The sequence below is a fragment of the Trichogramma pretiosum genome, unplaced genomic scaffold (assembly GCF_000599845.2).
Source record: "Trichogramma pretiosum strain Unisexual culture from Peru unplaced genomic scaffold, Tpre_2.0 scaffold66, whole genome shotgun sequence".
Taxonomy (NCBI): Eukaryota; Metazoa; Arthropoda; class Insecta; order Hymenoptera; family Trichogrammatidae; genus Trichogramma; species Trichogramma pretiosum.
The window spans coordinates 769494-791962 of NW_019640802.1; the positions used below are offsets into that span (position 1 = coordinate 769494).

Sequence of the window (22469 nt, forward strand, 5' to 3'; positions counted from 1 at the left end):
CTTGAGTGTGAATAATTTATTATTATTCACAGTTGTGAATTAAGCTTTAAATCTGTAAATACATTTATCAAATTATCTTACAAGTTTTGGGCATGTACAATATTACAAAAGATTCATTTTGTATTTGAGATATTGATGCAGGTTAAAAATGCATCAAAGCTAGTAATTGAATAGAATTTCTAAGTAAGTCTAAAAACAATATCATACTTTTATGGTTGAAAAAAGAAAATAATACTTTAGAGTATTCTTTGTTCCCTCTTAAATACATTTAGAAATAGTCTATATTTTATCTAATTTAATATAATATTTCAATTCTATATAAATGGTCGATGAATGACCGGGTTGTTGTTCATATTTACATAATCGTAATTCTTTTTCTTGTAATGGAAAAGTTAACTACCGCAACGAATCCTTAGAGGATCAACGATCAAAAATTACAAACGTGAAATTTGTCATTAACTATTTAAAGTTACACCTTGATTCGATAAATTCTCATCTTCCTTATACTAGAGAGTTGTAAGATTAACGAATTTAGGAGTGCCGCTGTCTGATTTCCTAGCACCTTCCCAAATAAAAACTGTGCAGTCTTCCGTCGCCGCGTACAAGTGGTTCTGGTCGCTCGACCAGGTTATCGCTACGATTCCGCCGGTTCCCTTGACGCCCGTGCTGATCTCGCGTACCAATCGCAAGTCCCAACTGCTCCATAATCTGTGTGCAGAAAGAAAGCGCGATATAATGCGTTTGCTCAACGATCTCAACGACGATTGCACAAGTTATATGTATAAAAATCTCAACGACGCGTTGCGCAACGAACCTGATCATGCCGTTATCCAATCCAGTGGCGATAACATTGACAGAAACGCCTTCCACGGCGTTGCTGTAGCACAAGGCTGTGATTTTTCTCCTCGAGGAAACGGAGCCGATGAGGCGCGTATTTATCGTGTAAACCTTTAAACTGGATCGTATGTCCGTCGTCGTGGTGCTACTGCTGTCCGAGACTAAATTCGACATCTGATACACGACCGCAATATCGCCTAGGGTTTCGCTGATCGAAGTCATACTAATTGGATGACATCCGTCACAGGTAACCGATCTAATGTAAGTCAAACTGTCCGGGGGAACAATGATAAAGAATAAAGCATAGTTAATAAAATACGATCGGTGACACAATATACTGTTGTTTTTTGAAAGATCGAGTCTCCGACTTACCTATTTAAATCCCATAATACTAAAACGCCGGTACTATCTCCGGACACGGCGACGCTAAATGCCCTCGACAGGTCGATGGCGGTAACTTGATTTCTATGCCCTAGGAGCACCGACGGCGCCGAGCCGTTAAAGTCTATCTTGCCCGAGTTGCTCACCGTGCAGGCGTAGACCAGTATTCGGCCGGAAGCGTAGCCGATCCACAATTGCTCGCAGTCCGGCGACGATTTCATCAGCGTTATCTGCGACAAAAAAATACATCGATAAATAAACAACGCCGTGGGAAATAAAATTACAACTCGATGATAGAGAGCTATTGTTCCTACCGAGTCTAGCCCAACGGCCTTTATGAGAGGTTTCGGTGGTTGCTCCTTCTTCGTCTTCAGCCGAGCTATACCGTCGGTACTGTTCCACGATATCAGCGCCGCACCCATCACCGACGTGTTGTTCAGCATACTCGTGCCCTTGTCCTTGGAGTAGGCCAGAATCAGGGTGGTAAAGACGGGCAGTCCAAAAACGTCACCGGTTATCAGTGGCACGAGCGAAGCGAGCAGCACTCGGTGCTTGTGCTTCCAGCACATGACCGGATCGTTGCCCGGCGCGCCGACGTACGTGCCCCAGCGGATGCCCTCGACGCCCTCGATGACGGGCGGTATGTTGCTGGGATTGGCGCTGCCGAGACTCGTTATGGGCAGCGGATGCGACGCTCTGAACAGTTGGGCAGGTGTCTGGCCGTAAGTTTTGATCATTGTCTCCCAGGCTTGGCGCTCCAGTGGATCGGCTATTTGCTCGACGTTGAAACCATAGTAGGTCTGCGCAAAGGATTGAAATTAGTTTAGAATAATTGCTAACATTTTTTTTATATTCTAATAAATCATCGTACCGCTGGATGAAAGACATTGATGGCCTCGACCGCGGGTCTTCCGGTCTGCCTGAAACCGAAGACCAGGTCGATCCAGAACGGAAGAACCTCTCGAACGATCTCCGACTCCAGGGCCGCTCGATGAGCCAGTACGAACAGCCGAGCGTCTCCTCCGCACCATTTGGGCAGCTCGACGTCACCGACCCTGTTGCCGTTCTGCCTCACCCCGAAATTGAAGCCCTCGAAATTCAGTAGAAACTCGGGCAGATAGAAGAACTCGGGTATGAGCTCCTTGACGTCGGTGGTCGAGTCGCAGCTCGTCAGGCGCCACGTCGTCGCCAGCGCGTGAAACGTCCGATCGGGAATGTCAAAATTGTCATCTGCGCGCAAGGTTAATGAGGTGGAAAAGAAGAAAAAAAAACAATTAATTAAGATCTGCTGCGGCGGCGTTGGCCGTTGTTGTTACGTGAGCGCAGCAGCAGCGGCGGCAGCGGCACACAAGTAGGCGGCCTTTACGTAATTCTGGAATGCGGTCGTGTGCTGTGTACGTACCTTGGTAAGTGAGAAACATGCTGGTAAACGGTGGCAAACGCACGAGAAAATGCAGCACCGTGCCCGAATTGCTGTAGTGCGAGCCGTAATGGAACGGCTCCTGATTCAGCGCGATCAAGTTTAAGCCTTCCGACAGCGCCTGCTTCAAGTACTGTCGAATGCATATCAAATGGAAGCTCGCGTTATTATAAATTTTAGCGCTAATTGCGTAAAAATCAATTTTCTCGATTTGAATATTATGCTTTACTCACGTTGTAGTTGTTGATGTAATGCTGCTCGTTTTTCTTATCTTGAACGGCCATCGGGCGCTTGAAATTCCTGAGCAAAAATAAGAAGCGATCAGCGACAGCGCTCGAAAACCTGATTTACGACTCTCCTTGAGCAGCCAATCATTCGCGAATCAAATAAGCAAACAAGCAACCAACCTGTATATACTCGGATCGTCGAGATTGATCTTGTCGGCCGTGTACTCGGCCAGGACGAAGGGAAAGACGGGATATTGCATGAGATCGTTGTACGATCGGCCGGCGAGTTTGTTCAGGCAGGTGATGTACTCCCAGTTGGTGAGAGCTCCGCTGCGCCAGAGCGTCAGAGCCTCGCCGAGATCGTCGCCGGGGATCCGCCTGGGCAGCTCGCAGGCCGACAGCTCCGCGGCGAAGTCGTCTCGCTCCTTGGACGAGTCGAAGGCCAGCAGATAGGTGCGGCCCGTGATGAGGAATATCTCGATGGCGCGCTCCTGCAGCTGGTAGCGTCGCCGGTGCAGCTCGCGTATGTCCTCGAGGCGCCAAGCCATGCCGCCGACCATGGCGAGATCGAGGCCGCCCAGGGCGATCTGCAATTTGCAACCACAGGAGCTGCAGTGAGCGGCCGTTCGACTTCGAGACAACTCCGACAAGGACGACTCGTCCTCGACGAGCTCGAAACTTACGTCCGTGTGCAGCGGCACGTCCGGATTGTCCGGCACGAAGTAGAAGCAGGTCTCGCCGATGAGCGCCTCGCCGGGCAGCTCGGCCTGCGGCGTCACCACTCGGACCTGCGACATGCGCCTGATGCGCTCGCTCGTGTGCAGACGCTCGATGAGGGCCGTGGCGTTGGCGTCCTGCTTGACGCTGGTGAACAGATAGGAGAGCGGCGCCTCGACCTTGGCCCGCTCCACCTTGTCCTCCTGCTCGGGCAGGAAGAATCGACGATCGATGTTCAGGTGGCAGCGCTGGAGGCGGATGCGCACTCGCGCTGGCCCCTCCGTGGGGTCGAGCTCCCAGCTGCAGGGGTAGGACTCGGGGAAGTGCCAGGGGCCGCGCTCGTGGGTGAGGCGACGCGCGAGGTCGCGCCACTTGGCCATGCCCTGGGCCTCGGCCGAGCGCGCCTGCTTCAGACGCTCCATCATCACTTTGCGCTCGCGATTCTGCTCCTCGACGACGAGCCGCGTTATGGACATGGCGCTCTCGGTGAGCTGCTTGGCTAGCGACTCGAAGCGGTTAGTGAGCCTGTCGACAGTTGAGTAAAAAAAAGTGCGTGAGTATCGAGTGGACTAACGAAAATCTACAACATACGTACCGTTGAATAGCCGGTAACTGAGCATCGACCCAGATCTCGCGATCCTTCACCAACTCTCGTCTGATCAAGCTCAACTCCTCGCTCCAGGCCTCGATGTTGTTTTGATCCAAGGGCGAGAAGCTCTTGGCCAACTCCCAGACCTTCACAGCCTCGCTCAGCTCCTCGCAGATTCGCGCGTCGGCGCTGGGCATCTCGTCGGCTCGCTGCAGCAGATCCCACAGGAACACGCTGAACTTGTGCTCGATCTGCGGACCCACCTCGATCAGACTGCGCAGTATCTCGCGGGCCTTGGGCTCGTCCATGAGAGCTCTGACTGCGTACACGCGACTGGCCATGTTCTGATGGGGACTCATGAGCCAGACCATGATGCGGGCTGTGTTTTTGCGCAAGGCGGGTTTGACCGACCAGGCATTGAGCCAGTAGGTCTTTTTGCCCAGTGGATTCGCTACGCCGTGGAGTAATATGGCGAAGAGTCGTTTGCTCAGTTGAAGCTCGCTGGCGGATGGACCCTCGTCGGCTGCCGTTAAAAAGTCCACGGCTCTGTTCAAGCAGATCCTGAAACGCTCGTTGATCTCTCCCTTGCCGGGCTCCTTGTTGTTGCTCGCGGCCACGGCGGCTCCGTAGAGGCTCGCGTAGCTCGAGGAACGCGAGACCGGATGATCGCTCAACTCGCTCGAGGCCGTGAAATTGTTGCCGGCCATGGGGCCGTGGCCGTTGCCGCTGCTGCCCAAATTGGTCGAGGACGAGGCCAGATACGAGGCGGCGCTCTTCAGCCGGAAGCCCGACTGATTCGACACCTTGGCGGCGAGAACGTCGAGCTCGCCGTCGAACAGCGCCACCTGGGCGTCGCGCAGCATCGCCACGCACAGCGCGGCGGGCTCGCATCTCGATCGCTCGCCCAGCTCCAGTTGATTCAGGATCTGATGGAGCTCGGCGACGGCCTGCATGTGTTGGCTTCCCGGCGAGTCGAGGAGGCGGCCGGCTATCGATACCAGCAGCACGTGCATGTCCCGGAACAGGGAGACGGAGAAGCCGCTGTGGGCGGCGTTGACGATGCCGCGACCGAGGGTCTCCATGAGGCCTTGCTCGAGCAGGGTGCGCAGCGAGTTGGGATTCTTGGTGATGAGATCGGTGACGAAGGTGACCAGGGGCCTGGCGACGTTCATGTCGCTCGCCGCGGCGCGCGGTATCATCGCAAGTACCGGCGGTACCGCGGCGAGACTCGGTCCCTTCAGAGCCAGATTCTCCAGGGTGACCACGAGGGGCTCGCTGCCCGGATACAGTGCCACCTGATTGGCCAGATGCACGAAGTAGCGTTGCTTGATGAACTTGTTGAGCTGCTCGTCGCCGGCGCGCTGCAGATAGACCTGGACGAGCTTGACCAGGGCGGTGCGCACCCGGGCGTCCGGGTCGTTGGCCAGCACCAGCAGCAGCTCGGCGCGCAGCACGTGGCGCATCACCGGGCTCACCTGGCTGTCGGGCAGAACCCGCAGGGCGTCGCGTAGAAGCAGCAGCAGGCCCTCGCACACCACGCCCTGGCAGGCTCTACGACTGGCTGAGTGACGCTCGCTGGCGGTGCTCTCGCCGCTGCTCGCCGCCGCCGAGGCGGCCAGTTGAGGCGTGTCTTGATTGGTGGCCCCCTGCTGGGGCGACTTCTTGTTGGAGCCCTCGCTGGCCGCGATACCCGAGTCCTCGCCGGCGCTCGTGTCTTGACCCTGGGACGACGTCTCGCCGTCCTCCTTGGCCTCGGTGGCTTTGCCGTTTTTCAGTCGACTGCCGCGCTGTATCTCCACGTTGGTCAGGGCCTTGGTGAGCTTGATGTTCTCGACGAGACCGAGCGACTCCTGCGACACGCTGTTCAGCGCCAGCGAGCTCAGTCGATTGGTGGACTTGTGACTGGCCTCCTGGGGCGGCAGGGGCGGCAGCAAGAAGTACATGTTGTGTCGCGAGTGCGTCACGTAGGTCTCCGAGGCCTGATGCGCCAGTACCAGGAAATCCGTGATCTGCACGAGGTGTGCGAACTCGGGCGGCGCTCCCATCAGCGAGCGAACGAGCTCGACCACCGCCGAGCCCGTGGTGGCGTCCAGGGCGTCGCAGGCGTCGTCGTACAGGAAGTACTCCTTGCACATGCTTAGCAGAGTCTCGACGATGCGTATGCGATTCATCTGCGAGGCGTTGAACTCGCGCTGCGAGTGCTGGTCTTTGAGTAGGTGCAAAAGAGCTTGAAGAAGCAGATTGAGCGAGTCGTAGGTGGCCCAAGTGCGCCAAGCCTCGAGGGCGCATTTCAGCAGTTCCGGATCGGTTATGACGGACTCGCTGTTCTGCGAGACCAGATGATTGTTCGTCGCGGTGTCTTTGACGATGATCGGGCAGTCGCAGACCGCGTCCATGACGGCCTTGAGCATGTATTTACTGGCGTAGCAGCGCGAGGATTCGAGAACGCGCAGCAGCAGACTCGGGCCGCCCTCGGATCGGTACTGACTTAGCATCTCGGAGTCGCTGCGTGCGAGATTCAGCACCACCGACAGCGCGAGCGCCTGCTCCTCCTCGGTCGAGTTGAGCTCGACCACGCGGGCGAACAGATACAGGAATATCGGCATGCCGCCGATCAGACTCGCGGCCGACACGAGGCCCTTGTAGCTCTGACTCTGCAGGGGCGAGGCGAGTATTGGCGCTATCGACAGGGGCGGCTGCTGGGACACTCTGTGCTCCGGCAGCGACAACACTTTGAAGCCCGGCTGGCCGGGGAACAGATTCTTCATCACTGTGAACGCGACAAATAGGTTGAAATTGATTAATGGATTCGTTTGTTATCGCGTTGAATCATAAGCAACTTACAATTGACGTTCGTCACGCCCTGCGGGTAGAGATGCATGATGCCCGGAGTCTGAGCTTCGTAGCAAACAAGCAGATTGTCCTGAAGCTCGGCCAGGTGAGTATTGGTAGAGTCCATGACTGACTCCCAGTCGATTTTCGCGCAAGAGACCTTCACCTCGATGTCGTTGCGCTGCGTCACTCCTCCACCGTTGGACATTTTGCTCTTGTTCCATTCGGGCGAACCGTTTTTATCTGCGCACAATGAATATAAAAAAATTAATTTTAAAGCCCTACATTAAAGAATTTATTTCTAATTGAAACTTACGAGGCTTTTGAATGCCGTGCAGGGCACCCGAGCAGATGATCGAGGCGAAATCCGGCTTGTGATTGCTCAGCATGCAGTCGGCCATGTTGGTGTAATTGGGGCCCAAACTCGCCAGCGCCAGTGCTCGATCGCTGTTGAAGACGGGCGCGCGGAATATCATGAGATTGCTCATGTACCAGGCACCTACCGCGCTCGGGCCCATCTGGCCGACGAGTATGCACGTGGTGCCGGGTTTGCGTATGAGGAGGCCGTCGAAGGGCAGCTGGGCGGTGATCTCCTTCCAGCCGTCGATCCAGAGCACGACCTCGACCACGGCGCTGTGCTTGTTCAGCACCGTGTCCTTGACGTTCATGGCGAGATGGTGCCAGTTGCCCGCGGGCAGCACACCGTTGATGGAGATCTCGGATATGGTGCGATTGGTCTTGTCGTCGGGCCGAGTGAGTCGCAGGATCAGCGTGTCGGACTTGAGATCCAGCCAGCTCTCGAGGACGAGCGACTCGAAACCGATGCTGAGCAGATGGAGCACGCTGATGGTGGGGCAGCCGAAGGCGACGTCGCGGCTCCAGTTGTCCGACAGCAAACCCCAATCGGACAGACTGTCGCTGTCGGAGTCGAGCAGAGGACTGACGTCGCTCATTATGTGCAGTCCTTTGCCGCCGCTGTTATTATTGCTACTACTGGTGGAGGCCAAGGCGGACGCGCCTCTTTCGACGCGCAGCCAGAGCGAGGCCGAGCAGCCCTGACACCAGACCGACCACGAGGACTCCTGGCCGATGGGCAGGCAGATGGCGTGCACCGACCAAGGCGTGCAGATGTCCGCCGCCAGGTGCTTCTTGCGAAACGTGTTGACCAGCGTCTCGGCGCGCTCCATGCTCTTGTTCACGTCCTCGTTGCTGCTCTGTCTGTTCAAGCTGATTCCGTTGGGGCCGGTGGTAGTGGTCAGCTGATGATTATTGATTGGCGCCGGGAACTGGAGTATAAAATTTGGCTGCGGTTCGGCCGCGAGAACGAGGCGATGCAGCGACATGAGCAGAGCCGTGAGGGGCGGCGAGTAATTCTTGAAGAAGGCGAGAAACGAGACGAGCTCGGTGGGGCTGATCAGTTGCATGGCGAGCGACGTGAAGATCTCGAGGACGGCGTGCTGCAGCTCGGTCAGATCCGAATCGTTGGATTTCAGCACGTGCTCGAAACCCTCGAAGAGTTTCGTGATGTTGCCTTGGCCCGACAGAGTGGCGCAAGTCTTGGGGCTCTCCTTGCACACGATCGCCAGTTTCTTCAGGCCGTTGGTGATGGTCTCCGCGCGGTCCTCGTTCAATTCCCTTCGAGAATAATAAAGAGCAAAATAAAATGACCGTGATTATTTTTGTATAAAACTCTCGAGAGAGTTGACTCACTTATTGGCGTAATAAATGAGAAGATCGATGGCCAGCGAGCAAACGGCCGGATCGGCGTTCACACTGCCTCGTACCGAGTCCGACGCCCGGCCGAATCTGTTCTGCTTCTTGGCCGAGAGCTCGTAGTCGGTTTTCACGGGTACCTCAACGTCGGCGTCGTAGCCGTCGTCGGCGGTCAGATACTCGCCGGCGCTGCTGTCCTCGCCGTCGGCCCAATCCATCGAGATGTCCATCGCCGACAAGTGCTACGATCAAAATCATCGTCGTGAGTTTAAAATTCGAATTTGCCGCGTTGGAAATCGGTTACGTAATAACAATGTTTGTGTACTCACTCTGTGCCGAGTCTGCTGCGAAACTGCGTCGACGTCCGGATTCGGGCTGAGCATGGAAACTTGCAGTAGGAGCTCGACGAGCGTACCAATGCCACGGCCGAGTTTCACCTCGTCGTTCATCAGGGCTTGACTCAGTACCGATATCATGTTGGGCTCGTCTGTAGAAGAAATGCAATTAAATCACAGCTCTTGTTGTAAAAGCTCGCTTTTTGCGTAAATACCAACCGTTCGTCAAGCTGCTGACCACGAAGACCGTGACAATGGCCTCGAGAACTCTGAGCGCAAATTTCGTCCCGTCTTCGAATCGATCCGTGGCGATCGCCACGGCGATCTTTTCGGCGAGTATGTAGGCGTTCATGACTATCGACTCCTCGGCCTGGAACTCGGCCTGGAAACGGGGCGAGCACGAGGCGACCCCCGCTGCTGCTCTCCAAGCGGCGCTCGCGTGATGATACGACAGCTTCTGTTTGTTGATGTTGCTCGAGTTTTCGCTACCACCGCTCGGTTCGCTGCTTTCGTTGGCGGGACCGATCGTCGTCTCGCACAGACATCTGGTCTCGCGTTCCAGGGCGTCGAAGAGAGCACGGGTGGCCGTCCTCGGAGGTGGCGTGTCCCAGACCTGCTGCTCCACGTACTCGATCTCCATGATGCAGGCTACCTCGAGAAGCGCGTAGACTCCTTTTACGAAGCTCTGAGTGGGTAGCAGATCCAGGGCCTGCTTGAGACCGTCGAGCTTGACGAAGCGTATGTACACGTCGCAGGGATACTCCTTCTTCGGATCGTTAAGCAGACTGGCCATGGCCGACAGGCAGGATTGAATGAGAAACTTGGAGGCGGGTGCGCTGCTGGACGAGTCGCCGATCACCGTCGATGACTTTTTCGCCTCGAGGAAGCTCGGATAGAAGACCCGGAACAGCAGCTCGCGCCTCACCGTGATGGTACCCTGGGGCACCTGTTTCAGCAGATGGCGCACGGCGCAGTGGCAGAGTTTGGGATTGGCCGGTTTCAGCAGTCTCGTGTACAGCTCCAGGCAGTCCCAGAGCCGGGGCTCGCTGTAGCACTCGCAGCTGCCCTCGCGCATCGTCGACCCGCCCAGCTCGTGGAACAGCGTCTGCTCGAGCAGGTCCAGAGCCAGGTCGTAGGTCCACTGGGTCGTGGAGCTGGTGCGCTCCAAGAAACTGACGACGTTGTCGAGCAGGGGCCTCGAGGCCAGACAGCAGCAGGCCCCGCAGCGATTCATCACCTCGAGCACGCGGATCTGTAGCTCGTGGCCGAAGCGCACGCTGCGACGGAGCAGATCGGCCAGGGCGCCGAAGATCGAGGCGACGCAGCACGAGCCACCGCCGTTGGAGTACTCGGTGCAGTGGGCGAGTCCGGGCTGATAGCGCGAGGAGGACTGCGTCACGGCGGCTCCAGCACTTCGACGACTGGGCCTGCCGTTACCGGTACCAGTGGGCGAGGAGCGTTTGCGGGCTCGTTTCATGGCCGTGACGAGGTTGCCCAGCGCCTCGGCGAAGCGACAGGCCCGCGCCAAGCCCCTCTGCGGAGCCAGCTCCAGACCGGCGAGCACGGCCCGCTCGATGATGCGTCTGTCGGGATTCTGCGACTCGGCGGTGAGTCTGAAGAGCTCGGGGAAGTCCCGGGAGCCGCCGGCGCGCACCAGGCCCTGCAGCAGGGCCACGACCGCATGCAGCGTGGCGAACACGCCCTCCTGCAGCAGTACGGCCTCCTCGGCCGAGGCGTCCTTGACGGGCCTCGCGCAGACGTCCTCCAGCAGTCTCAGGCTCATGGGCAGCAGTCCGCGATGGACCACCAGTCGACCCGGGGTCTCGGGCGACTCGAGGGCTCGCTCCAGGGCGCGCAGCAGCAATCTCGCGGTGCAGGCGCGCAGCGAGGCGTTCTCCAGCCTCGTGAAACCTTCCGAGTTCTCGTCGTTGTCGTCGTTGTCGTTGTTTTTAGTGGTCGCGTTGTTGGCGTTCGAGTACTGGAGCGTCCAGAGCGCGTCGAGGGCGAAACCGACGACCTTCTGGGCCTCGGCGCCACCCGGGCGCTGGTCTTGCAGGGCGAGCAACAGCTGCAGGGTCAGCAGACTGGCCTCGTAACGGCCCAGGCCCGGGGCCTCGAGGACCGCGCGAGCTCGCTCGTCCAGCAGCTCCTCGAGCTTCGGCGACTCCAGCGGCTCGTCCTGGCCTATCATCATGCCGTTGATCGGATTGTCGTAGTCGTCGATGTTCATGTTTTGGACGGCGTTGGGCAGTAGGGAGGACAGGGTGGGGCTCGGCACCCGACCGTCGCCGCTTCCAGCCTCGTCGCTGGACGAGCCCTGAGCCGCCACCACCTCGTGGATGGTCGATCTTCTGCGGCGCGCCGAGCTGACGTTGTTGCGTCGCTGCGCCGTTTGCGCCGCCTCGATTCTTTCCTCGTCCAGCGAATGTCGTTTACCTGTTTGTGCGAATACAAGAGCGACGAACGGAAAATTATTATTAAAACGTAAGAATAATGAGAATAAGAAAAAAAACGGAAAATCATGCAGGAATGCGCCATTATACGGGAAAAAGTGGGCTGCGGCTGGCTGGCGTGCAGCAGCAGTCTAGCCTAGCTAGCTCTGCGCTTACGCAACGCCTCGTCGTCTAAGACGACTTACGTAAAAGCCAGCCGCATAGAGTAGTATGGCTCTAGCTCTCCGCGCGACTGTACTGACCGTGATCGGGCTTTTGGCGCCGTCGGCGTCTCCTCTGGATGGCCGATTGTTGCTGCTGTTGACCGGCCTCGTCATAATTATTCGTGCCGATCGTTGTTCCTTGCTCGTTTATTCCATTACCGATCTCTTCCTCGTCCAGCCGATCGTCCCGATTTCTCTGATAATTCGCGCTGGCGAGCTTGTTGAGCTTGACATAGGGATTCTTGCCACGATCCTTGGCCTCGAGCTGTCCCAGCAACGGATAAAAGGCCAAAAGCAGACCGACCAGTTCCTTGGCGCAGGACAACTGGCGCAGGTCCATGAGCAGCAGCGCGGCGAGACATCTCCAGCCGCGATCGCGAGCGATGTAATCTCTCAAGGCGTCGAGCTCGCTGCTGTGCTGCTGCTCCTTTTCAGGGTCATTCTGTCGCTGATCGGCTTTTTGTTGGCAGAGAGCGTGAACGTCGGACAGGAGCTCGCAGCATACCAGAGTGGCCACGGTCCCCTCGCCGGACGAGCTGTACACATACATCAATGAGAATTAATACAACGAAAAGTCATAAATGCGTGCACGAGAGAGAGATCGGCGCATATTTTCTCTCTCGTCGCACAAAAAGGGGGGAAGAACGAGAGAGTACATGTACAAGTCCCAGTTAAACGCTCGTTACGTAAGGGTCCCATCGAGCGATCGAGGCTTATCTCGCTCGCCTCGGCGCATACAAGAGTACTTGGTCCGCTCCTCTCCGCGCGATCTTCTCTCGAAACGCGACGACCACGACCGGTTTGCGTTTCCTCGTTTTTATTTGGAATACTCGCTGCAATTAAGGAGGTACATACGCGACGGCCGAGCCAAGCAAGCGTACGGAAATCCATAACGATAAACAACGACGAAAAAAAACACACACGAGAGAGAGAGAGAAAAATCAAACAACATATTTATCGCGGGCAATGCAGAAAACGAGAATCGCCATATAACTCGGCGCTCGGCGCGTGCATGCATACATGCATATATAGAGTCTCGAGCGCGCAGCAGGATTAGCATAAGTTACATTGGCGCGCGTAGAATTAATTGACGCGCGAGTGAGTGAAGAGGAGAGAAGAGGAGAGAGAGAGAGAAACGAAGCGAACAGCAACCGAACGACGACGACGACTACGAGATCGCAACAACATTGAGAGGGATTAGTAATGCACTCTTTGGTTGTATAACGCGCTTGCTGCCAGCAAGTGTGTTGGCCGTTTGCGCAAGGTGGCAAAAATGCAGAAAAATAACGCACGCACGCATACATACATACGCGAACATTAAACTACGTACAGTATACTTGCGTATCGGGTCGGATAAAATTTTCTTTTCTCTTTCTTTTTTTGCTTATTTCGTTCGATCGATAATTACCAGAAGGTGAGATGAACGCTGAGGTCTTGTCCTTCGGCGACTCTGGATATGAGCTCGGCGAGGAACGCGTCCAACCAGTTGGATTTCTGTATGCACGATAAGAAGATATTATAAAAAGTTGCGCAAGGAGCGCGAATGAAAAAAAGTCAGTCTCTCACCTCCTTGGACAAAAGCTCGGCCCCGATGAATTCCAGCCAGTAGGTGTAGAGCTTGTCTTGGGTCGCCGTTGACGACATCGCCACATTACCCTCTGCGCGTCTCTAGTTTGGGGGGCTTTTTTTACTTTTGCTGCTGTTGATGCTGATACTGCTGCTGATACTGCTCGACAACAATCGAGAATTGTATGGGCAGTCTTTCTCACTGGGGACGATGCCGACGACGACGAGCGAATTCAGGAGGTGAAATCGACTGGCAGCTCCCTTACTGTCAGCTGAGCTCGCTGCTCCCCGTCATGACGATGGTGGTGCTCCAGGCGACCAATGGTGGCGGCGACGTCCTGCAACTGGCCAGGCAATCGATTTTCCAAATGTAAGATTTATATGCAAAATGAGTCTCTCTATCCGTGCGCGTCTGATATAATTAACCGCGAGGTGCCGATCGGCGTCCGTGTGGGTATATATATATAACGCGTTATATCTGTCGAATAGAGGTATGTTACGATGCTAAACTAGCGGTACGCGCGTGGTGACATTACTGTCTGGCACACGCACTGCTGCCGGTCGTCGCGCACAAGTATCCGCGTACGACGCACGCACTTGCAGTAAGCAGCGGCAGCGGAGGCAAGTAGTGGTGGTGGCGGCGGCAAATGTGCAATATATCGGTTGGTGGTGGTGGTGGTGGTTGGCTTTACCTGCGCGCCGGCCGCCACTATATGTACATTATGTGCACTGCAGCACACTGCACACAGGTACTTGGCCACAAGGAAAGCTTACGTAACTAGACCTAGAGTATACACACACACGTATATATTTGTATATGCGCTATAAGCACTGCCACGCATCGACATGTCGAATGTAGCATTACCCCATACACATGTTTAAAAGAGAGAGAGAGATAAGTGGAAAAATGTTAAATATTGCGCTATTTATTGCTGCGGCGGTGCGAGATATGGACGACGACGGATATACATGCGGAGAGAGAGAGAAAAGAGAGTACGCAGAGAGCTGGAGAAAGAAGCCTAATAAGTTCATACATGTGTAGTATATAATAGCTTTCTCTCTCTTTCTCTCTATGGCCAATGACCCTTTGCGTTTTGCTTATGTATTCCCCTCGCGGTTGCCTAGTATTTTTCGTGTGCATTATACGCACGCGCACACTAACGCGACTACTACATCGCGAGCACGTTACATGTACAGTGCAAGTGTATAATAAATCGAGCCGTCCATCGAAATGCGCTCGTCATCCTTACGCTCGATCGGTCAAACGGTTGCTACTTTTTTTTGCAAAAGAGCAGGAAAAGAGAGAGAGGGAGAGAAAAGCAAAAAAAAAAGAATGACATTCCGATCCTAATCGTTGCTGCTCGACTACTCGTTGCACCGCGGCAGCTCCGAGATCGGAGCAGAGTAAGCTCGCTCGCAAAGGCAAGTGTGTTATTCAACGCGCCGCGTATCGAATGTTCAATTGTGAATCACTGCGCGCCTTATGATACAATATATATTAAACGCGCGATATACATTATGTTTTTGTTTTTCTCTCCCTATATACACTACCGATATATATGCACATAAGACGTATCGCTTATAGACCTATATCGACGTCGGCGGAGTCTCACGATATCCGCGCGAGTATTTCCTGAAACAATACCGATCGGTATACATGTATGTAAAAGCGTCGGCGGTGGCTGCGTTTACGTAGTCTTATTGTCGATGCATATCGTTATAATTTCCTGACTCCGTATAGGACACGTGCTGTGCGCAGCGAGAGATCACTCAGCCGCACACGATAGTAGGTACAGTAGTATTATAGCAGTACCGAGGGCATACAGTTTCTCCTTACTCATTGGCGTATCGAATTACCCTATACGGCCGACACACAAAACTTGGACTTTGCGCGCGTTTGCCAATGCAAGCATAGATATGTACGTAATATCGGTACACACGCGCGCGAAATTTATCACCGATATGCGTATATTTCTCCGACTCTCCGTTAATATACCGAGACGAGTATACGGCAGCGGAGACACTTTCCAATCGCGCGTATACGAGAAAACTCGTCCGTCTCTCTCCGCGAGTGTCTATCTCGCTTATATTATACAGCTTGTAATGTACGAAACGGCACGCGGGTTTTTCTCCGAAGAGCAGCCGCGTTTAAAAGTGTGCGAAATATTCATTCGCGTGCATAAATTCGCGACTCTCTCTCTCTGGACTCGCGCGAAGGCAACGAGCTGTTTTATACGTTTTTATATTATATGCACGTATCGGGAGAGTAGTCTTATACACGTTGTATATGCACCGCAGGTAAACGACGACGACCATTACGTACACGTACGTCTGGTTTGACCTTAATCAAGCTCTCTCTCTCTCTCTCAATGCGCCGCTCTTGTGCTGTACATGCACGTACACGGGCAGGATTCAGCTTCGCTCTTTTAATGCCTTATTTATTACATAAAAAAATAAAAAAATAAAAAGACATTAAAATCCGTACAAGTCGTGTGCGTACGAAAAAAAAAGAAAAAGTTAAACGTTAAAACCACACGGCGACGCGGCAGAGCGATTACCCGTACATATAAACTTCTTGATGTGAAAATAACGAGGCCGAATTAAGAAAAATCCCCAGCGATGTCGGGGAGACTCTATACTTGTATATATATGTGTTACATACAAACGTCAAACGACGACGTCGCGCGTGACCAAAATCGTTCTCTTATCTGTCTCTCTGCGCGCCTTATATTCCGTGGCTGCGGATTATCGTAGGCGTATTAATACGGAGCTGTGCTCCGCAGTGGCGAGGCCGATAAACATTGTATAGCAGTAGTAGCCCCGCAGTCGCCCGTGTATATAGGGCGCATCGTTACCGAGTACTTCTGCGGCGAATCGAGATTCACTTCATCGAGCCAGCGGTGGCTTTATTATTTTTTTTTTTTGTTGCTTTTGCTTTGCTTCTCGTCGGTTCTTCCCCACAAAAAAGCTGCTTCGCAACTTGCGCGCGTGTAAGTGGTATATATATAAGAGAGAGTACAGTACTGTCAAGCGCGCGTGGGGTGTGCTTCTGCTACTATACCATAGTGTGGTGGTGCACCTTTCGAATGTCCGCAGTGGCTCTACACACATCGCGAATATATAATAATACCTTATAGGCGTGTGAGTACCGTACTCGAAGCTCTGCGGCAGTAGAGAAATATCGTGAATAGATACTGCAGCAGAGGGAGGCTCGAGCCGCGAATCGTATTATACAGTCGTGTTTTGTGCGCGGAACGTCGATATCAACACAACGCGAGCTTACCTATCTATCACGTGTGAGTGTAACTGCTGTGTCGGTGTGTGTGTGTGTGTCAAACGACGGCGTCACAAAGCCTCGTACTCATCGTAGAAGCAAAACAATACACGCAGGCATCGTGCTTTGTTTTGTCATTGTTGTTATCGCTGTCAACAATGAGCTTGGAATCCTAACCTCATCCTCGACAGCTCGTCGACAGCCGTGCGCGAGCGAGTTATCGTTATAGCACGCGTATTATGCTTCTGCTACCGCTATGAAACTGTGGAGCCGACTATTGACCGGCGGCTGCTTCGGCTGCGGCAATCCCGTGCGCGCGGCTTTGGGCCGCTTCTGCGGCGACGGCGCGGCTTCGCTGAGGCATCGCGTCTCCGTGGACGCCGTCTTGCCGCTCCTGCTGGTGCCCGCGCTGCTCCTCCTCGCGGCCCTCAATCTCGCCTGCAGCCTCTTGGTCCTGGTCGCGACGCCGCTCTTCGTCTACTATGCCAACCGCAACTTTTTGCGCTTTCTCATGCGCAGCAAGTTCTTCCTCTGCTGGCTCATCGCCAGCGCAGGCTGCCTCATGGCCGTGTTCGAGCTCGCAGTGGTGCCCCTCCTGGAGATACTGCCCGAGGAGAATTACGTGTTCGTAGCCGCGGTGGTGGGCGGAATTCTGACGGCCAGGAGGACTGTCAAGTGTCAGTACAGCGCGACGAGTAGTCAGCAGCAGTTGTTCGATCCGATGAGAGAGACCTTGCTGGACGTCGATGACAGCTCGGATCAAGCCGTCACCGAGAGCCACGTCTGTCAGACTTGCAAGAGACGCTTTCCTCGCAAAGCCTATCACTGCAGAGTGTGTCAGACCTGCGTGCCGGGTAGAGAGTATCATTGCAAGTGGTAAGAGTTTAATGTTTTGACATCAGGATGACAGGATGTGTTTTGACATTCCTACAATTGGATTTTACTTCTTTCAGGCTCGACTGCTGCATAGGCTACAGCAATTACAGATGGTACATGATCTGTCTGTTCAGCTCAGCCGTCGCCTTCATCTATGGATCAAATTTAGCTATTACCTCTGTTTGCCATCCATTCTTATTTGCCTTTGGTATTCTGTTACCCGATGATTGCAGCGATGTATACTTTCAATACGAGTAAGTTGATTCTTTTCATTAGCAAAATTTTAACAAAAATTTTTTTATTTAAAAAATGTCAATGCAATTTCAACTCTTATATATTTTTCAGTATGGCTCTGTGTTTTGTCTCATCGATATACAGTCTATTAATAGGTCTAGTTTTATCATATTATTTTTTCAAACATCTATGGCTGCTGGCTATTGGAACCACATGGAACGAGAGAAAAGCAGCAGCAGCCAAGCACAAGAATCAAACGAATCAAGAGGAAAATCAAAGATTCACCAGTCACCAGTTGTTATTATAGTTCAAAGCAAATCAATGTGATCGTAGATTAATTAGTTAGTCAATTAGTTAGCGAAACTTTTACAATTTTTGGTAATCAAAAAGAAGTGTATAGTGTATAAATGTACTTAACAGTATTGCTATAATAATCTAGTATCTGTGATACGAAAAAAACCTAAGCTGAATTACCAAATTAAAAGAAAAATGTCGTTACAATGAGAGGCATGTAACTCCGATACATGGTATTACATTAGTTATTTCTGCTTACACGCATAATAATATACAAATAAAAATCGTTTTGAAATCGGATTCGCAAAATCGTCATTCAAAACCAATACACGGCAAACGCTTCTAAAGCAGCGATTGTTGTTGATGATGATGATTATTATGCAATTTACTGATCGGTGGAGTTTTAGGCATGAACTTGCTGATCAATCCTCGCCACTCTTGCCTGCGAAGCTCTCGCTGCTTGATGTCGTCGGCGATGGTCACGTACTTGCACCACAATTGAAAGTACTTGCGTTTCAGGCTCGTCTCGTAGAAACCGGTCGCCAGGTCCTCGTTGGATCTCTCTTCTTTTTTGAATTCCAGGTAGATGTCTCGCCAAGCCCTCCAGCAGCCGGCCTGCAGCTTCATGTCGTAAAAATCCCTGGCCACCTGGAACTTGCGTCTGAGATCCAGGGCCAGATTCTTCCAGCGCTCGAAGGCGTACCAGAGCAGATTGTGCCGATACATCTTGCGCGCCAGTAGGATCTTGGCGTTCTGCCGATCGGTCCAGTCGCTGCGCCAGGCCTCGAAGATCTTCAACTTTAGATTCAAGCCGTAGTGCTCCTCGGCCAACTCGAATCTTCGGGCGGTCTCGCGCACGAGGCCACGCAGCGGTCTCAGGGCGTAGCGTCGTAGCAGGTAACGTCGATAGAACTGCTCGGCCAAGCGATCCAGTCGGGCTCCTTTCTCCAGCTCCTTGTGGCGGCGCTGCTCCAACTGCTGGCGAAGCTTGCGAGCTTCCTTCAGCGCCTGTACGTCGAGCGCAATCAGTTAGTGAGTCAAGAAAAAAGAAGTAATCGAAGAATCGAGTTGTATCGATCGAGCATACTTGTATCTGAATGCGCCTCTGTCGCTCCTCGTTCTGCTGCAGTCTGGCCTGCTCGCGGGCGCGCTGCTCCTCGAGACGTCGCTGGCGAGCCTCCTGGGCGGCGATCATGCGCTGCTTTCGCGCCTCCGCCCTCAGCTGCATCCTCGTGAGGAATCCCGGCTGCTGTCCGATGGGGACGTTCGCGACTCCTCCAGCCTCGTCACGGAGAAGATGCTCGATGCCGCGACGAGTGAGCTGCTCGTCGCAGCGCTCGAGGGCCTGCCTGGCCACCTCGAGGGTCGTTTGCTCGGCGCGACGGGCCTCTTTTTCGATTTCCCGCAGTTTCAGCTCCTGGATCAGGCGAGTCTGCTTGAGGAGGCGAGCTCGCTGCTCCTCGATTATGCGACGCTGGGCTTGCAGCCGATTGTGAGCCGGGCCCCCGGCTACGCTGCTCAGTCTCTTGCTGCTCGATCGGCTCTTATTATTTTCAGCGGCAGAGTTGGGCTTCTTCGCGACGGCCACCACGGGTTTTTGTTGCTGCTGTTGCTGCCGCTCGCCCAGAGCCGAGACCAGAAGCTCGATCTTTCGCTCGGGTCCGGCTTGTTTCGCCGCGCGCTCCCTGCAACGCTCCAACCAGGCGCGCCAGGTTCCCAGACAACGTCTCAGGGTCTTGCGACGTCGCCGCTCCTTGGCCATGGCCTCGAGCTCGCGCAGACGACGCTCCTGCAGGGCGTGCAATCGCAGCGCGGCCAGTGCCCCGCGCAGACTCGCCTCGGCCAGATCGTCATCGGCCACGACGGGTTTCTTGTTGTTGTTGTTATTGTTGTTGGGGGCATCGGTGGCGTTCCGCGAGGCGGCGGGTCTCTCGACCGGACGTATGCTCACCTTGATCACCTCGTCCTCCGGCAGCAGCAACTCGACCATAATAATTCGTCGCTCGTGGATCTTTCACCGTTGAATATACGACCGTGCTACCGCGGCACTGCTGCGCGACTATTATGCAGCAACGCTGGTGTGCGTTTTTTGGCCCACTCTACACGGTGTTCGCATATACGCGCAGGGAAAATAATTGGGCTGCATTCGAAGGCTGCAGGTGGTGCTGCGTCGTTAAGGGTTTGTTATTCGGCCTCTCACCTGGATATGTGTTCCTCCCCTCGCGTCTCCTCCCACGCGCTCCCTAACTCGATAACGCAACACCCACGCGCACGCATGGTCTGTATCATGGTGCGGGCGCGAGTTCTGCAAATTTTCCGAGGAAATCGGAAACTTTTCACTCTCCTTGTTCTCTCTTTCCAATCGCTGCGCACGAGCGCAAAAACATATGCATCGTTGTGTGGGGAAAGTGGGTGCGTGTGTGATCGGCGCTTTATATGTACAATGGTATCGGACGCATTCATCGGGCAGTGTGCATACGTGCGTACTTGGCGAGGCAGCGATCAATCTTCATTACCGGACATTCTCCTCGCGTCGGAAAACAATATACGTCAATTCGTTCTTTCTCTCTTTTAACTCTCGGCTCTCGCTCGAGGCATTAATGCGTTACATTACACGCGCGAATCGAATCGCGAAGAACATTAGTAAGCCGTGCGTAACTGGCAACAGTTTCGTGTGCAAAAAGCCGCTGTACAATGATTTCGCGCGATCGTACTAGTTTATGTACCGATGTCGTGTGTACGAAAGAAAAAGAAACCGCGCGAATCAAAAATACAATAGTATTCGAGGAGATTAGAGAAAAGCGCCGTGTGCACTTGGTTGGCGCGCGTCTCTCTTTCTGCACGCGGCACTCAGCTAGAAGGGTTGACAATAACGCAATTTCTTACGTTTCTTACGCATATGAGTATCGTAGGAAAAAGAGTGTATATGTGATATTGTGTGGCGTGCGTCGTTAAGTAGAGTTCGATATACTCTCGAGAGAGTCTATATAAATGAGACATTTGCGCGACATTCGCGATTATTCAACCTTAACAATATACAGTATATGATAATTTTTGACACACATGTGTTTCGTCGTACGTACATAACATTAACGAGATGACTACGTGTGCTAAGAACGTGCGCTGCGACACAGCACAGCCAGAGATGAGCGTATTTTCATAGGAACATTGTATTATCAGCAGGCAAATAACTGAGAGCCAGAGATAAAGGCAGAGAGCGGGGCAATTGTACTGCGCCGCGCTGTATAATAATAATGCCGTGTATTGTTAATATTAAATGCGAGGCGCCGCGCGTGGGCCGTCGAAAGCTGCGTAAAGGAAAACGCGTGTGCGTATAGCAGTACAGCGCGAGGGCCCTTTAACCGTTTAAAGGACGGAGTAAGTAAGTAGCTGCTGGCTACCTCCTTTTCGTGTACACCTTATTACAACGTGAATACCTTTTACAGTATATTACAGTGGATGTACACACACACGTTTATAATGTAAGTCGACGTGTACTCCGTGTCAGTGTGCACACACAGTCACACGCGTACACTTGTTTATTATTATATGCTGCTTATAGCTGCGGACAGGTGAAAGTATAATCGAATTACATTATGTACACATCGGGTAGTCGCTGCTGCTGCTACTGTCAAAATTCACTCATCTGTGTGTGCGTGTACGTCATCCCGGCGATGTCAAGTCGAATCGGAGCCGATGTGCCGAGAGTAATTCATTCACACGCTTATTCGCTCGCTCGCCACTTGCGTCGTTGTATTTTTAGTATTATCATAATAACATAATGTATAGCTTACCTCTGTCTCTCTCAACGATGATGATTTCGTCAGTGGCTCGAAAGTCGGCGTCGGATCGTCTCTTGTTTTCTCTCTCTCGCTCGCGTATACTCCCCAAACTTTTGATTATTATATGCTGTATGTATATCTGCGTATATTATAACGTAGAGGATGGATCCAGTAGTGCAACGCACGGAGGATATGCACGCTTATACACACTCGCAACACACCTCGAGGACAATTTATTATTTATGCCAAAGTATCATCGACGCATCGAACGCGGTGCAAAAATTGTCCCTTCTGCTACATACATCAACAAATCGAACGAAAAATCTCAGCTCGACTCCGAGTCATACACATTGTAATTGTCATGTTTCGTTTCTCTCTCTTTCTCTCTCTATCCGCGCATCGATTCTTTCCGACTAGTAGCGAACACATATACACACGCGCATCGTCGGTGCACACCTATATATACTTGTACGACGACAACACTTTGACTAGAGGTCTGCACCACACTCGCCGCACATTCGCGCATTCGACTCCGCACGCGTCAAAGTACATACTAAGCTGCTGCTGCTGGTCGAGTGTATTGAGGCAGGACTCCTGCAGCACTCTCTGTACAAAATACACCACGCCGCGGCGCTGTGTCGCGTGCGCACACAAGTTGGCTCCCGAGATCTCTGCGGCACAAGCAGAGCTTATATCTACATTACACTGTATGCACGCGTATGAAGGCACTATATAT

The 22469-nt window shown here is 53.3% G+C and overlaps 3 protein-coding genes across 3 annotated transcripts; 1 reads left to right on the forward strand and 2 right to left on the reverse strand.

The window, feature by feature from the left end:
• Nucleotide 1: 1 nt before the first annotated feature.
• On the reverse strand, nucleotides 2-21833 carry LOC106657247 (lysosomal-trafficking regulator). Its single transcript, XM_014378641.2, has 19 exons — nucleotides 21746-21833; nucleotides 13274-13617; nucleotides 13116-13201; nucleotides 11747-12243; nucleotides 9271-11487; nucleotides 9046-9203; nucleotides 8714-8958; nucleotides 7320-8638; nucleotides 7016-7246; nucleotides 4178-6941; nucleotides 3549-4107; nucleotides 3046-3452; nucleotides 2872-2938; nucleotides 2621-2771; nucleotides 2090-2448; nucleotides 1533-2018; nucleotides 1210-1448; nucleotides 815-1108; nucleotides 2-708 (listed from the first exon to the last, which is right to left on the reverse strand). The coding sequence occupies exons 2-19, from the start codon at nucleotides 13349-13351 to the stop codon at nucleotides 507-509; spliced, it is 10359 nt and encodes a 3452-aa protein (XP_014234127.1). The 5' UTR covers nucleotides 13352-13617; nucleotides 21746-21833; the 3' UTR covers nucleotides 2-506.
• Nucleotides 15978-18251, forward strand: LOC106657251 (palmitoyltransferase ZDHHC23). Its single transcript, XM_014378647.2, has 3 exons — nucleotides 15978-17423; nucleotides 17501-17677; nucleotides 17769-18251. Exons 1-3 carry the CDS (start codon nucleotides 16804-16806, stop codon nucleotides 17962-17964), a joined length of 993 nt encoding a protein of 330 aa, XP_014234133.1. The 5' UTR covers nucleotides 15978-16803; the 3' UTR covers nucleotides 17965-18251.
• Nucleotides 18293-19941, reverse strand: LOC106657198 (bromodomain-containing protein DDB_G0280777-like). Its single transcript, XM_014378577.2, has 2 exons — nucleotides 19039-19941; nucleotides 18293-18959 (listed from the first exon to the last, which is right to left on the reverse strand). Exons 1-2 carry the CDS (start codon nucleotides 19939-19941, stop codon nucleotides 18294-18296), a joined length of 1569 nt encoding a protein of 522 aa, XP_014234063.1. The 3' UTR covers nucleotide 18293.
• Nucleotides 21834-22469: the final 636 nt, after the last annotated feature.